This window comes from Pleurodeles waltl, chromosome 2_2 (genome assembly GCF_031143425.1).
Source record: "Pleurodeles waltl isolate 20211129_DDA chromosome 2_2, aPleWal1.hap1.20221129, whole genome shotgun sequence".
Classification (NCBI taxonomy): Eukaryota; Metazoa; Chordata; class Amphibia; order Caudata; family Salamandridae; genus Pleurodeles; species Pleurodeles waltl.
In genome coordinates, this window is record NC_090439.1 from 850,393,784 (window position 1) to 850,410,039 (window position 16,256).

Genomic DNA, 16,256 nt, shown 5'->3' on the forward strand with positions numbered 1-16,256 from the left:
GAGCTAAGTAACCCTTAACCGTACCCACTGCACAACCCTTCTTTTCTAAGTCCAAAGCAAATAAAATATCAGAAAGGTGGGCCTTCAAATAATCAATTTGCTTTTCTTCACATCAAGCCACGAATTTTGCCCACCTGCCGGCATAAACTGACTTAGTGGAGTGTCGCCTGGCTGATAAAATAACATCCACTACATCTGGTGGGAGAGAAAAGGAACTCGGGTTGCCCCGTTCAATCTCCAGGCATGAAGGTGCAGGCTCTGGAGGTGTAGAACCTGCCCCTGTGACTGCGAGAGGAGGTCTGCCCTGAGAGGGAGACAGAGCGGAGGGCACAGTGACAGCTGGAGAAGGTCCGTGTACCACACTCTTCTTGGCCAATCCGGGGCTATCAAAATAACCTGAGCCCGATCTTGGCGAATCTTCCTCAGAACCCGGTGAATCAAGGGTATAGGGAGGGGAAACGCATAAAGCAACTGGTTGCACCAAGAGATCTGAAACACGTCCCGCAAAGCTCCTTGCACCGGATACTGGAGGCTGCAGAATGACGGGCAGTGTGCGTTCTCACGAGTGGCAAACAGATTTATCACTGGAGAATCCCACATCTGAAAGATTTGCAGGACCAGATCCAGATGGAGACGCCACTCGTGATCGGCAGAAAGATGCAGACAGAGTCCGCACGCACGTTGAGCACCCCAGGCAGATGATTTGCTATCAAGCAAATCCGATGGTCCTGAAGCCAGGACCAGAGACGCAGAGCTTCTCTGAAGAGAAGATACGACCCTACTCCTCCATGATTGTTTATATACCACATCGCGGTAGTGTTGTCCGTGAGGACCTGAAATGACTGACCGCGAAGGGACGGGAGGAAGGCCTTGAGAGCCAAACGTATCTCCTGCAATTCTAACAGATTTATATGAAAAGTCTGTTCCACTGGAGACCAACGACCCTTGATCTCCAGGTCCCCCAGATTAGCTCCCCACCCTAGAAAGGAAGCATCCGTCATGACCGTGGCCACTGGAGGCAGCAGTGAAAATGGCCTTCCTAGAGGAAGGTTGCCGTCCACAGCCCACCATCGTAAATCTGCTGCAGCGTCTCTGGAGATCATTATCGACTCCTCGAGATCCCCTGTGTGTTGAAACCACTGCCTGCGGAGGCACCACTGGAGAGCCCTCATGTGCCAACGTGCATGAGTGACCAACAGAATGCAAGAAGCAAACAGATCGAGCAGGCGTAAGACCTTGAGGACTGGAACAACCGCTCCATTTTGAAACATTGTAATCAACGCCTGAATATCCTGGATCCGCTGAGGCAGAGGATAGGCCCGATTCAATGTTGTATCCAGTACTGCCCCTATGAACAGGAGGCGTTGAGAGGGCTCCAGGTGAAATTTGGGTACATTTATCAAAAAACCCAGCCTGAACAACATCCGACTTGTCATCAGCAAGTGACGCAACACAAGCTCTGGAGACTTGGCTTTGATCAACCAATCGTCCAGGTAAGCGAATACCGATATCCCCTTCCTTCTTAGACTCGCTGCCACCACTGCCATCACCTTTGTGAAGACTCGAGGTGCTGAAGTAAGACCAAACGGAAGGACTGCAAACTGGTAGTGTTGCGACCCCACCACAAACCGGAGATACTTCCTGTGCGACTTGAGTATAGGGATATGAAAGTACGCATTCTGCAAGTCGACAGACACCATCCAATCCTCTTTGTTCAATGCCAGAAGAACCTGCGCTAGAGTCAGCATCTTGAATTTCTCCTGTTTGAGGAACCAATTCAACATCCTCAGGTCTAGGATCGGTCTCAAACGACCGTCTTCCTTGGGGATCAGGAAGTTTCTTGAATAACAACCCTGACCCCTTTCCTGCTCCGGAACCAAGTCCACCGCACCTTTGGACAATAGGGTCTGAACCTCCTGCTGTAACAACAGGAGATGGTCTTCCGAACAAAACGAGGGACGGGGAGGGATGGGAGGAGGAAACTCCTGAAAAGGGAGAGCATATCTTTTTCTCACAATATTTACAACCCATGAATCTGATGTAACTAACTCCCACTTGTGGAGAAAAAGACGTAATCTTCCCCCTATAGGAGAAGTATGATCGATAAAGGGGAGAAAACTAAGGCTGCTTCCCTTGCTGTTGTCCTCCTGAGGAAGAGGATGACGTAGGGTGGTGTTGGGTGGTCCCTCTTGTCCTAACCCTCCCCCGCCCTCTAAGGGACCGATATGGGAGGCTGGTAGGCTGCTGGACCGAGGACTGGAATCTCCCTCGATAAGCTGCTCCTCGCCCAAACCCCCTGAAACTCCGAAAGGACCTAAAAGGGGTAGCAGAGGAGGCGCCGTTTCTTATGCTTCTTCGAAGAAGCATGGGAAGAGGATCTACGATGGCTCCTATACCCTCTTCGCCTGAGCCAAAAAGAGTTTGGCCTTTCTTTCCTTTAACGCCTTTGGATTCATGCTCTGGCAAGACACACACTCCTTGACATCATGCTGAAAGCTAAGGCACCAAAGACAATCTTCATGAGGGTCAGTGACCGACATGCGACCCTGCAATCTCTGCATGGTTTGAAACCAGACTTCCTAGGGGGAGACATTGTAACTAAATTCTGATAGAAACAAAACGAAACCTCCAACAGAAGCGAGAGCTAGGAGAAAACCGTTAACGTCGAAGGCACGGAAAAAAGGGAACTGATGTCAGCACACTGGCGAGGACCTCTTATTGGCACGGTGATGTCAGACGGAGTTGCGTGGAGCCGTGCAATTGTGACGTCCTCGTCGACGTCGAGAACTGGGAAGAAGATTTTCGGTCGGATGCTGGCGCAAGGGTGAATTCATAAGGCGAGGAATCCACAGGTAGTTGTATCCATCAGAAAGAATATTATGTGATATCTGATGCAACTAATGGGGTAGCACGAGCGATCTTTTCACTCAAATCCATTTCATATCGAAATACGGCCCCACATGCTAAAGTAGCGTGATCACACAAAACAAACAAAAGGACTATAACGTGCCTACAGCACGCAATCTTAAACACACCCCATCATATTAAGTACACATGAAAGAAATACTAGTCTTGTGCTAAATATTTTTAACGAAAAGTACTATGCCGCATGAGAGCCATCCATTTCCTCATATCCATTTCAAATTGAAATGCGGCCCGAATGCTAGAGAAGCGTGATCACAAACAACAAACAAGGGACTAGAAGATGCCTACCATAAAAGTGTGGGGAGGCGCGCCATCTTAAACGTTCACCATCATATTAAGAATGCACAAAAAAGTAACTGTCTTGTGTGGTTGGACTGAATGTTATCACCTCTTTCATAAAAAGAGTTTGGTGCAGAGACTATGCTGGGAGTGAAAAAACTGAAGAAAAAAAAAGTATAGACTATAAGTTTTCATAGGTCTAGAAAAAGTGAAATAGGAGAACTGAAAAGAGGCAAACATGAAATTAGTCGTAAGACACGTCCAAATTATAAAAGGCATGAGATTTTGGGTGTAAGAATAATTAAAGTAGCATCTCTTATATAAATATACAATGACCTCGCAATATTAAGACCGGTCGTCAGAGGCAAATTACTAATCCAATGAATACAACAATAAAAGTTCACTATGAATACTGAACATATCACGTAAGAAATATAAGTTAATGGTATGTCCAAGTGTCTGTACATAGTATAGTATTATAAAAGTTATTATATATAAGTAATGAATGAGACAACAATTTTCTCTGAAAGTCACATTTCAATTATTCACAAATGCAGTCATGCTGGATTAAACTGAATGCAAGATCTTTTAAACATGTACCTATGAGGTGAGCAACGAAAAGCATTAGGTAATAATTCAGTCAATGGGCAGGTATCGCAAAAGTACCAGACTTAATTACCAAAAACAGTTCCAGAACACAGGCAAACAAGAAGGGAAAAAACAGTAACAGGTAAGCAAACAAAAGGAGTGGTCACCCGATCAGAGGTCAAAACCAGAAGAAATAAATCAATCTTTTTGTACTTCTATCAGTACGACTCCTTCTGAAAGGATTGAAAAGCTCTGTACCAATGCCATTTCAATTGGTAATCTATCACATTATGATTTGAGCCAGGAACAGATAACGTTAATTTATAAGGGACTTGGATTTTGTCTCATATTTAAACCAGATTTTACCCAAATACACATTGATGCCTATACATTTGTAAGCAAAATAAAATGGCAAAATCATTCAACATTAATGCAAAACTAATTTCATAAAATTCAAAAATAGCAGGAGTTTACTTGTAGTAAAAGTTGATCGTAGTAATCATACAACTTTCTATTTACCTGACCAGTCTCAACACCTGAACAGAGCCGTTTCGGAACATCATTCAGACAGGAAATATTTGTTTTTCCAGGGGGTATGAACCTTGGTTTTTTAGCTACGTTGCCCAACAACTGACTTGGAGCAGCTGACCTTCTCATGCTTCAGTTTATCTGAAAAACATAAGTGGCACACAACTTGGTAAAATCTGCATCCAACAGAAGTGTACAATATTTCACCCCTAAATACGGTCCCTTTTCTGAGATGTTTATGCACACTCGCCCTCAGAAACTTCAAGTTTTATACCTTCATAACAAAATCTTTTTTTTCTTTTTTTTTTAAACACAAGATCATTATACAAGAAGCATGTGACACGTTTCTAAAAATGTACATAATAAAAAACAACAAGCATTGGCAAAGTGAATTGGTCTCGCCCATGCGAGATTAACTCGCTTTGACAAATGTTTTTTAACCCATGTTGTCTAGTAGCACGGATACTGTGCAGTGTGACTGAAAGTATAAAAAAAAAAAATTAAAAAAAAAAAGTATATTTGCCGTATCATATCGCTGTTTTTTTTTTAAAAACACTTTAAACCATGCTGCACAAGAGCCACAGGCTTTGCCAATAAAATTTTATTTTTTTGTGGTCAGATGGGAGACGCAAGCAGTGCAGGATGGGGTGGAAGGACTAGAGGGGCAAGCAACAACACTATATTCGGTTGGAGGGGCAAGCAACAACGCTTTTGGGCGTTGGAGTGCAAATAAAGTTAAATAAAGTATATAAAGCATCACAACAGACAGGTGAAGCAAACATATGCAATCTTAAACCCTCGTAACTTTCTTAACCCCTTCACTGCTAGGTCTTAAACCCCTCCCCCTACCTGCTTCGCCCGCCCACCCCCAGAAAAGCACATCCCTTTTTTCTTTTGCTATATGGGGTAGTTCGCGTTTAGGCCTCCATAACGTTTTGTCAACATAAGCTATCTATGTCAAATTTGCATCGTTTTTTCCCCAAACATCTCAGGGATTCTAACAGTACCAAGAATTTGTGGATTCCCCTGGGGGGACCTAAACATTTTCCAAAATATAGCAACATTTTAGTTTCTGGGGGAAAATGCAGCAGAAGAAAGTGTCTTTTTTTCCCCCTTGCAAACAGCATCAATGAAAGGTTTGCAGTGCTAAAATCACCATCTTCCCAGCTTTCAGGAACAGGCATACTTGACTAAGAAAACCAGAAGACTGTTTCCCTATTGGGGTGGGGAATGGGGGCACGCCCATGCTGGGCAGCCCACACTGATACAAAAAAAAAAAAGTAATCCCTGGGGTCCAGTGGTCTTTCTGCCCTCCACCCCCCACCCACTCCCCCTTCGGGAGGGAAAGACTGTTTCCTAATTTTTGGTGGTTTACGGGTGGCTGGGCATGGCCTGAGATGAGACAGCCCCACGAGCACCAAAACAGTGAAAGTGAAATGAGCCAATTGGCTCATTTCACTTTCAATGTAATGACGTCAGCACGCCACGTGAGCGATCATCATTACATTGAAATAAAATGCCTCAGCAGCTGGGGAAGTTCTTCCTGACCCCCGGAGGCAAAAAAACAAAACAAAAAAAAAACCCTCTGCTGTGACAAGCAGAGTGATTTGGTGGTCGTATGCAGAGGACGGAATAGTTACAGCTTCAGAACACAACCACCACGGCTATAAACTGTAAACTTCGCACTTGTATAGCGCACTACTCACCCGTTAGGGTCTCAAGGTGCTGTACGCATACCGCTGTGGAACCCCTCCTGGCTTTTCCCTGTGAGGCACCCACTCTTGGACAGCCCCAGGGTGAAGCCAGGCATCCAAGTGCTGTGAGGGCCGTTGTGGAGATTAAGCAAGCTATTGCCCAGAGTTACAGAGTGGGACCCATCAATTAGATTAGGCACTGAGGCAAGAATTATCTGGTCCAAGGGAATTGAGCCCAAGACCTGCCGAGGTGGGAATTTAACCCTGGTCCCGGGCCAGAGCACCAGGATCAGCCGCTCTAACCACTGTGCCACACTTCTCCACATCCATCCTCAGCACCGAAAGGGTTAAAGAGTACTCCCACAAGATGAAAAATTAGCTCTTAAAGTGCAAGCAGTTGGAGGACACTGGGCAAGGAAACAGTAGTTGGACCATGCTCCACGAGTGAGACAAGCCCAAGAAGAAGATGTCAAGCCAGCACATGCTGACCAAAGAGGAGCAAGCAAAGGCAACCCATGGTAGGCAATGGGTGAGCTTTAAGCGCCCTTTAGGCAAACAAAATTTCTTGCACGCGATAGTGCATTTGTCTCAGACGGGACCTAAAATGTGCATAGTGGCTAACAAAATTGCATACAAAGTTGTGAATCTAAATGCAGTTACATTTTTAACCAAGAGTGAAAAATAAATATAAATATATATATTTTTTTTATATAGCTTTCTAAACTCTACATCTATTAACATTACAAATCAGCAAGTTTATCAAGTCATAAATCAAAAATTTAGTGGGCGGTGAAAGGCTTCATATTTTACATCTAAAACGATAGGACAACCTAAAATGTCCCTGGAATGGTTAAATATAACATACTTTTTATATTTTTCCCTGGACGGCTGTGGCCGAGACTAGACGAATCCCACACTGTCAGGGAGACTTACTCTGCATGAAACTTTGCTGGCAAATACACTATAGGAGATTTGTACAACATTTATTTGGAGCCTAAATGTATTCCCATTAACATGGCATACTCAAGATGAAAGACAAGAGCTAGTAAGGTGCTTAGTAGTTTAATCCAATGCCAATGTTAGACATTATATAACTGTATGTTATTAGGTTTCTGCAAGGCAGTCAGCCACACCACCCTCTGTCCTGCCCAGTTCCCAAATTCCACCCTCCCACACCAAGTCTAATTTTTTAAAAAGTATATCTGTCCTCCAGTTGCTAGCTTCCCTAGGACTACAGGAAAACTAGCTTCCTCTTTCTGATGATTTCCCAACAGATTTTCCCAGCAGATAATGAGATTCTATTGGGTAAAAAGATCTAGTCATGGTGGGTACCATCTTTTCTCCAGGATACAGCTTACTGGCAGCAGATGGCAATCAAAATGATAGTAAATGGCACCAGCCTTTTTATCTGTAACATTAGAGAGATGGCTTTCATCCCCTCCAGAAAATCAGACTTTACACCCTCTCCCTGCCCAGCCCCAAAGTGTGTGCTGTATATTTGTGTTAAATATGCTATTCAATCAATCAATCAATCATTTGTAAAGCGCGCGCTACTCACCTGCTAGGGTCTCAATGTCGCAGGGGGGGGGGGGGGAACTGCTACTGCTCGAATAACCAGGTCTTGAGGCGTTTCCTGAAGGACAGGAGGTCCTGGGTCTGTCGTAGGTGGGCGGGGAGGGTGTTCCAGGTCTTGGCGGCGAGTTGGGAAAAGGATCTGCTGCCGGCTGTAGTCCAATGGATGTGAGGGACGGCAGCAAGGGCAAGGTTGGCGGAGCCGAGTTGGCAGGTGGGAGTGTGGAAGGTGAGTCGCTCGTTGAGGTAGGCAGGGCCCGTGTTGTGAAGAGCTTTGTGGGCGTGGATGAGGTGTTTGAAGGTGATCCTCTTGGTGACTGGGAGCCAGTTAAGGTCTCTGAGGTGGGCTGAGATGTGGTCGCGGTGTGGGATGTTGAGGATGAGGCGTGTGGAGGCGTTCTGTATAAGCTGCAGTTTCCTCTGGAGCTTGGCCGTGGTTCCTACGTAGAGCATGTTGCCGTAGTCCAGTCTGCTGTTGACGAGGGCGTGAGTGACCGTCCTTCTGGTTTTGGTGGGGATCCATCTGAACATCTTGAGGAGCATGCAGAGGGTGCTGAAGCAGGAAGATGAGATGGCATTGACTTGCTGGGTCATGGTGAGCGATGAGTCCAGGATGAAGCCCAGATTGCATGCATGGGTGGTGGGTGTTGGTGCGGTTCCCAGGGTGGCTGGAGCCAAGGATGGGGATCTCGGTTTTGTCTGAGTTAAGTTCGAGGGGGCTCTACTCCATCCAGTTGGCGATGGAATGCAGTCCGTCATGGACGTTGGGTTTGCCGGTGGCTGGGTCTTTGGTGAGTGAGAGGATCAGCTGGGTGACGTCAGTATAGGAGACGATGTTGAGGTTATGGGATCAGACAATGTTGGCGAGTGGTGCCATGTAGATGTTGAAAAGCATTGGGATGAGAGAAGATCCTTGGGGAACGCCGCAGGTGGTCTTGGTGGCTTCAGACAGGAAGGGAGGCAGACGGACTCTCGGAATTCTGCCGGAGCAGAAGGATGTGATCTGGTCCAGGGCCTTGTGGCGGATCCCGGCATCGTAGAGGCGAGCGCAGAGGGTGTGGTGGCAGATGGTGTCAAAAGCAGCCGAGCTGTCCAGGAGGATGAGGGCCGCAGTTTCGCCTTTGTCAAGCATGGTCCTGATGTTGTTGGTTGCGGCAATGAGGGCAGTCTCGGTGCTGTGGTTCCTCCGGAATCCAGATTGGGAGTTGTCCAGCGTGTTGTTGTCCTCCAGGAAGCGGGTCAGTTGGCCGTTGACGATCTTCTCGATGACCTCTGCCGGGAAGAGGGAGATGGGTCGGTAGTTTTTTTAGGTTTTCGGGGTCCGCTTTGGGTTTCTTTAGTAGGGCGTTGACTTCGGCGTGCTTCCAGCTCTCCGGGAAGGTGGCGGTCTCTAAGGAGCTATTGATGATCATGCAGAGTTGGGGGGCGATGATGGGGCTCGCTTTCTTGAAGACATGGTGGGGGCAGGGGTCGGAGGGAGAGCTGGAGTGGATGGTGCTCATGGTTTTGATGGTGTCCTCGTCGTCGATGTGGGTCCAGCGGAGCAAGAAGTTGGTGTGGCTGGGTGCGTTGGGGTTGGTGGTGGCCACGGTGGTAGTGGGGGATGAGGAGTTGAAGCTGTAGTGGCTTTCCAAGATCTTGCGATGGAAGAAGATAGCAAGGGAGTCTCAGAGTTCTTGCGATTTAGAGGGGGGTGGAGGGGGGGGGGGGGGGTGTTGATGGAGCATGACCTGGGGTTGGTGAGTCCTTTGACGATGTTGTCTTTACTGTTGTGAGCTTTGTTGTCAATGCCATCTTTTAGTTGTCCGGATGAGCTGGTGGTGCTTGCAGATGGCTGTCTTGAGGGTGGCGTGGTTGTTCTCTGTTGGTTCGTGGCACCACTTCTTTTCGATTTTCCGGCACTCCGGCTTGGAGGCCTGAAGGTCGGTGGTGAACCAGATGGCCTTGGTGCTGGTGCAGTTCTTGGAGGATTTCCTGAGAGGGGCGTGGGTGGGTGTTGGCGCAGTCGTCTATCCAGTGTCTGAGGTTGAGGGCGGCTGTGTTGGTGTCAGTGGTGCTGGGTGGCGGGGCCCAAGCGAGGGTGGAGATCAGTTGGTCTTCCAAGATCTTGTTCTAGCTACGGCTGGGGATCTGGTGTGGGCAGTGTTGAGTGGCGGGTTTCTGGAAGGTGAAGTGGACGCAGCGGTGGTCGGTGGTCGGTCCAGTGGCGTTCGGTGGTGTGGCAGAAGGTGACGTGGAAGACGGGGTCGAGCGTGTGGCTGGCGGAGTGGGAGGGCGTTGTGACCAGTTGTTTGTGACCGAGGTTGTTGATCAGGGCAGTGAAGATTGCTGTTGTTGGCGTTTGAGGTGAAAATTCAAGTCACCGAGGAGAATGAAGTCTGTGGAGGCAAGGACCTGGGTGCTGATTATGTCGGTGATGGAGTAACTGAACTGAGGTTGGGGGTTTGGGGGCCTGTAGACAAGGGTTCCTCTGAGGGTGGTGTTGGCGTGGATCTGGAAATGTAGGTGATCGGCGGCATCATGGGTGTCATCAGTGTTAGTAGAGATCCTGATGTGTTCTTGTGGACTATGGGGATTCCTCCTCCCGGTCTGTTGGTGAGGTCTCTGCGGGTGATCTTGTAGCCTTCAGGGATGGCTATGGCGATGTCATGTTCCGAGGAGGGAGTCATCCAGTTTTCGGTGAGGAAGGTGACATCTGGGGAAGATGAGGAGAGTAGGTCCCAGAGTTCGATGGCGTGTTTGTGGACGGAGCATGTGTTGAGGAGGATGCAGCTGAGGAGGTTGTGTGGGGTTCTGGCGTAGTGCTTGGCGGCTTGTGGGCAGGTGAAGCTGCAGATCAGACAAGAGAAGGGGTTGTGGGTGTGCCTCGGATGCAGGTGGTAGAGTGGCCCTGGTTGAGGGCGTGGAGTTTGTTGGCGCTGTAGTAGTGTCTGGCAGCACGGGGCGTGCGGGCCAGGGGGACTGGCGCTGGGCGCGGTCGCCATTAAGAAGGGGAGGTGGGAGGGAGGAGCAGCTGGGAGGTGGGAGCGGTGAACGAATGGGGGCATGTGGGGGTGAGGCCGCAGGGACACCCCAGTGTGAAAGAGCGGCTTTAGAAGAGCCGAAAACAGGCAGAAGGGGCGCAAAGGCACAGAAAAGGAAAAAGGCGAGAACAGGCACAGAAAATGGCACAAAAACAAAGACATACAAAGCAACACAAAATACTTACGGAAACCCACTAGACACCAGGGATGAGGCGCAGGCAGGTGCCTGCGGGTGGTGGAGGACCTCGAACTCGCGGCAGCAGCGGGGGCGGGGTAGAGGGCACGAGCACAGTCTGGTGGAGCTGCGTGGCGTGTGGAGCGAGCTCTTGACCTTAAAGCAGACTACTATTAGAGTCCAGAAGTCATGTGGATAATGTTGTCTGAGAGGACACAAAAATTGACATAGGATGATGGTCAGGTATACTTGGCTACTGCCTATGAGCTTTCCTCAGCCTTGGAAAATTCCCTGACACTGCACTTCAGAAACCCAAATGGAGTAATTCAAATATCTGGTTTCAGAGTTAGAATGTACATTTAGCCTAAAATCTACCTAGCAATAGCACCTGTTGAGAGCAACGTATGCCTTCTGTGTAGCAATCCTTGTTCTGCTAGAGATGCTGAAAGGCCACGTCTACTTGCAAGCCTACACTGCTCCCTTAACCTGCCTCTTAGCATACCTGCCCTACAACTTGGAAATGTGTGAGCTAGTCCAACCACCCATTGATGTTGAGGAGCATGGCCTAAAAGAGTCTAACTCCACTAAATTTCACAAAGTAGCTGCATCTTCAATTTCTAGGCCTAAGAAATACAAGGTATCCCTTTTTGCATCCAAAACCTTTCAACAGTCCCCCATTCAGTTTGCTGAATCTAACCTAAGGTCCATCATCGTATGACCTCTGGTTTTCATGTTATCACAGTTACAGGTTTAGTGTTGTGGAAGTAGATTTTAAAATAATTGTGTATTTGTAGTTCACGATAGTGAGACAAATGTAATGTTTGAATTTGTCCAATAAAATTGTTTTAAATAATTTAACATGAGTAGGCCTAATTGAAATTGACGTGCACTTTCAAATACGTGAGGGGTGCAGAGCACACTCACTTTTTTTTATTCTTTGTCTGGGGACCAAAAAGCTACAAATGTGAACTTCAATATTTTATTAAATGTGCAAAATTCAGTTAGCTTTACAGTTCTGCCTGCACTATATACACTAAGGATGTTATTTTTCTGTGTGCGTAATGCTCCTGAAGGAAGGAACATTGAAGGCCATTTCCTCTGGCCAAAAGGAGGTGCTGTTTATATTTTGAGTATTTGTATTGGAGTTTTTCTAAAGCGCATTCCGGCCTTGGCATCGAAGCGCTGGAGTAAGTGCAGTGCGAGTCCGAGTCCGAAAGAGAGGGCCAGGTGAAGAGACAGTCAGTTATCGAGGAAACAGCCAGGTTTTCACCAACCTCCTGAAAAATCAGGACGTTGTCCTCCTTCCTAATGTCCCAAGGGAGTGACTTCCAGTGCTTAGCTGCCGCAACCGTAAACGCTTTATCTCCCCATGTGGCCCTTCGAGTGCGATAAGTTTTAATCAGATGAGCGTTTTTTAATCTAAGTTGCCGACATGGGCTGTACCACTGTAGTCTAGCAGCTAGGTAGTCTGCTCATCCTCCTCCGTGTACTGCCTTAAACGTGAGGCATAGAGTTTTAAATAGGATTCGCTTCGCGACCGGAAGCCAATGCAATCGATTCAAGCTATTGCTGGCAGAAGTGTGCTTTTATTTTCGGTTGTAGGCCATAATACAGGACTTTTCAATAAATAGAGAGCAAAAGTTGTTATACCATGAGATGTGCTTTCTATTTTATTATTGGGTTGCTCAATGTACCTTTTACCACAGTAACTGTATGATTTCTCTGTCTGTCTAAAAGTGTATTTACAAAAACCCTCCTTTTTTGAGAGATGAGCCAGGTTCCTTCCTGGTCCCCTTAGAGAGCAAACTCCACGTTACTCTGTTTACTGATGAATAATTTTCATGTTTCTCTCCTCCTAAATTGAGCGAACCTTAAGACAGAATGCTCTTTCACTCCTAATTTACGTTATGCAAGACAGCATTTCGTCTGGCTATTACCTACACTAGGGGTCAACTTTGCAATGCATTCCTGATTAACATTTACATTTTAAATTGTATTACTAACCATTATATTGTTGCCTTCAGTAATGATTCTTAAATTTCAAATAAACGTTCATGATTTACACTTTGAACCTGGTCTTGTGTGGACTTTCCAGAGTGAATTTTGTTATTTGTATTCTCTGGGTTTGCAGAAATTCTTTGGGCTTGTCTCTAAAGACTCACACATTGCCTTGATCCATCAGTCATCCTATTTAATGCAATAAGATGGCAACAGTGTCATCCTGAGCCTACAGTAGGTTTCAATACTGCCAGGCGGGTGCCACCTTGTTCACTGGCCTCCACAAGTTTATCAAGACCAACAGAGGTCCAGAAGCTAGTCATTAGAGATATAGGCCCCTGAAGTTTGTACAGTACCCACTGGGTTTCCAACTCAACTCCACACAATCCGTGGAAAATTAAACAGGTACCAACCTAAAACTATTTGGTCCACAAAAATGGAAACTCCACCAGCAACACCAAGTGAGGTAAGAAACTTCTGTACTGTTAAAAACTCAAACCTATCCTTGATACCATAAAATCACTAGTAGTACGTAATATAAAATGTGGATACGAAGACATATCTTCCCTTACCAGAGGTGCCATCAAAAATTACAAGTCATTCTTACCGTTGTAATATCTCATTTGGTGACACAAATGGGTGTCATAGGATCTCCCTGCTTCGCACTACAAAAAGGACAAATGATCCAAACTACTACAGCAAGACTGCAGCTACACCACCACATGATATACATCACAGGAGCTTCAGCATTACACTGACTGCCTAACTCTTGCCCTTTGAGTCACTTTACATATTCCACAGAACAATACAAGGAAAAGATCCAAGGTACTTTCATGAGAAATTCCATTCCACTGACACTCCCAGAACATGATACTATGCTCAAGATCAGCACCTCGACTCATGGTTCCTTCCTACCGGAAGATTGCCATTAATGTACCAGCATTCTCAGTAGAGGTGGCAAAATTATCAAATTCTTTGCCAAAAAAAGAACTCAAATATGTAGGCTCGTTTTAGGTTTGGGAGGGAAGTAAAAAGTTAGCAAGCCCCAAGGTGAAGGTGCAGAACAGTCAGCACCCCATCCACATCAAAATCAAGATCACAACCGAAACCTGCCCATGAGTGCCCAAAAGGCACAGGAAAACAATTGGGCTCAACGATGGTCAACTGTAGTCAGTGCAAGCCGCATGATGGTAGTTGTCAAACGCCACAGAATTCACTCACCATAACTGCACTCTATGGCCAGCTGTTTTCAGTGAAAGCTTGTTGACAGACCTACTCAAATGTCTCGAAATCATCAAAATTGGACGCTACCAAGGCTGACTGTTATTTGTGTAGGATGGATGAGATATACCAGTCTTAGCGTTCTACCATAGGACATGCCTAACCTGGCAGATAATCTACAACATTCCACCCAAAAAGAAGTCAAGCAATACAAAGAAGGCATACACCCAGTGCTTGCCGCTTATGGCTGACATCCTGGATGACTTAAAGGTTGATCCTTAATACGTCGCCAAATTCAAAACTGGACACCCTAAAGTGTTAAAGATCCTTTGAGAAGAACAACTTAGATAATGAATGACTGCCATGCAGACCATCCAGGAAGGTATTGTCTCTCTCTCGTCTCATCTGACCCACAAGACCTACACTGTAAATGCCATAATTTCTGCTTTCAGCACAGGATGTGGACTAAAAGTTTAGAGTGATCACCAAAACTCAACCTGGGGGCCGCAGAGTAAAAAGCAGGTAACTGAAAAAATGAGCACACACTACCTCTTAAAATCATCCGTCCTCCCCTAACACTTGTCTTTTAAGTACTATGGCCTGAGACAAGATAAGAGAACTTCTATGGTCACTCATGCATGAGATCAGAATATTTCCAATACAGGCATGCAGCCAGTACAACACACGTCCATCAAAGGACACTCCTTAGCATTAGTGTACAGGAAACCTTACATTTTATTAAAGGCATTAACGATCCAAGCAGCAGCATTTGTGAAAAGGTAACTAACACTGTGACACAACCTGTGGTTAAAAAAAAAGGCTGCAACACTGGGCAGCCTTTTCGCTTACTTGAAGCAAAATCCTCAAGAAAAGGATATCAGCAAAGAACTGTCTACATGAAGCAGAAAAACAGAAGGCAGGCAAGGACATCCCACTTGGAGTTGCAGAAGTAATCAGCTAATGAGGGGGTGTCAGTGAATTTGAACATGGAGGGACAACCCCAATGGACGCTGTGTGCAGCCAGAAACAGGAGGAAGAAAACGACTTGGAAAAACTAGAGAACACACTGTGGAAATCCTTAACTTAGGCAGAACTTGCAGGAGAAAGCTGCATATGAAAGACAAAAATGTAATAAAGGCAAAACGCAACAAGGTACAAAGAAGCAAAGCAGTGCAATCCAATCAAGCTACCTAAATAATGGAAAGGACGGGCCGGAGGGCTATTTATAGACTACTTAACGTTTTTAATCAAATCTGCACTTAGGCCAGGAAAATCACCATTTTATAACTTAACGAGTTGGTTCAACATTCAGTTTTAAAGTCTGAAAGATCTCTGTCGGCTACATGCTCTGTTGGCTTGAAGTAGAAGGCTCAGAAACTAGCTGTATAGTTCAGCAGGACCAATCTGCAGCCATGAGGATATCCTCTAGCCCTGAGCTAGCATACAAGGCTCTGCATGGCATATCTCCTGGAGTGGAGCGGAGCGGAGTGGGGTACAAAGGCGACTGGTTTCAGCTTAATCCCTATTTTTCCTGACCCAGTAAATTAGAGTAAAGCAAAAGAAGGGAAAGTGAGGACTCTTAACCCTTTCATTTCCATGTGTTTGTACACCTCAGTGCCAGACTTTTCAGAAAACAGATTCTGCATTATGTTGCTTAAACACATCAACGTACCTCTGTGGTCTGCTTGTGCACTCATACAAACTATACTTTTTTGACACATTCAGGCCTATGTATTGGTGCAAACCCCACATTTATACCACTTTGCTGCACAACACCAATATGTATGTATAACGAAAAATGTGGAGATAATTTATTTGTTTTGAACCAATATGTGCTTTTGTTGTATTTCTCAAACAGACAGATGTAAATCTCAATGCGCCAACCAAAGAAATGCTGCCCTTAATGTCTACAGTCTGGCATTATCAACCATGTTCGAGAATGCAGCCTGCACAATCATTTAAGTAATAATAATAGCAAAGATCACTAAATTGCGTCCGAGTCACTGTGTGTGCAGTGTTCATTTGATAACATATCAAACCTAGGGCTATATGAAAAGTATAAAAACTATATTTTCTGATGTACAATTTTAGGAACCTTCTAGTGCAAGCAGGAACTCTTCTTCTGACTGACTGGTCGGGAGACCAAGCTGACAATGACATGTCAGATTTAATAATCCTTCCCTAAAACACAGTAGTTCTCTCGCAGATGAACACATCCCTGCCCTGGCTTGACCTCAATCAGCGATCCTCTGT

At 46.0% G+C, this 16,256-nt stretch overlaps 1 protein-coding gene across 2 annotated transcripts in view; it reads right to left on the reverse strand.

Moving 5' to 3' along the window:
• The window catches only part of RAD54B (RAD54 homolog B), a 429,314-nt gene that overhangs the window by 333,280 nt on the left and 79,778 nt on the right, over nt 1–16,256 (reverse strand). For both annotated transcript variants that reach the window (XM_069220480.1, XM_069220479.1), the window contains exon 2: nt 4,312–4,461. In XM_069220480.1, the coding sequence (XP_069076581.1) occupies nt 4,312–4,449 (138 nt within the window). In that variant the 5' untranslated portion in view covers nt 4,450–4,461. The remainder of the gene's footprint in view (nt 1–4,311; nt 4,462–16,256) is intronic.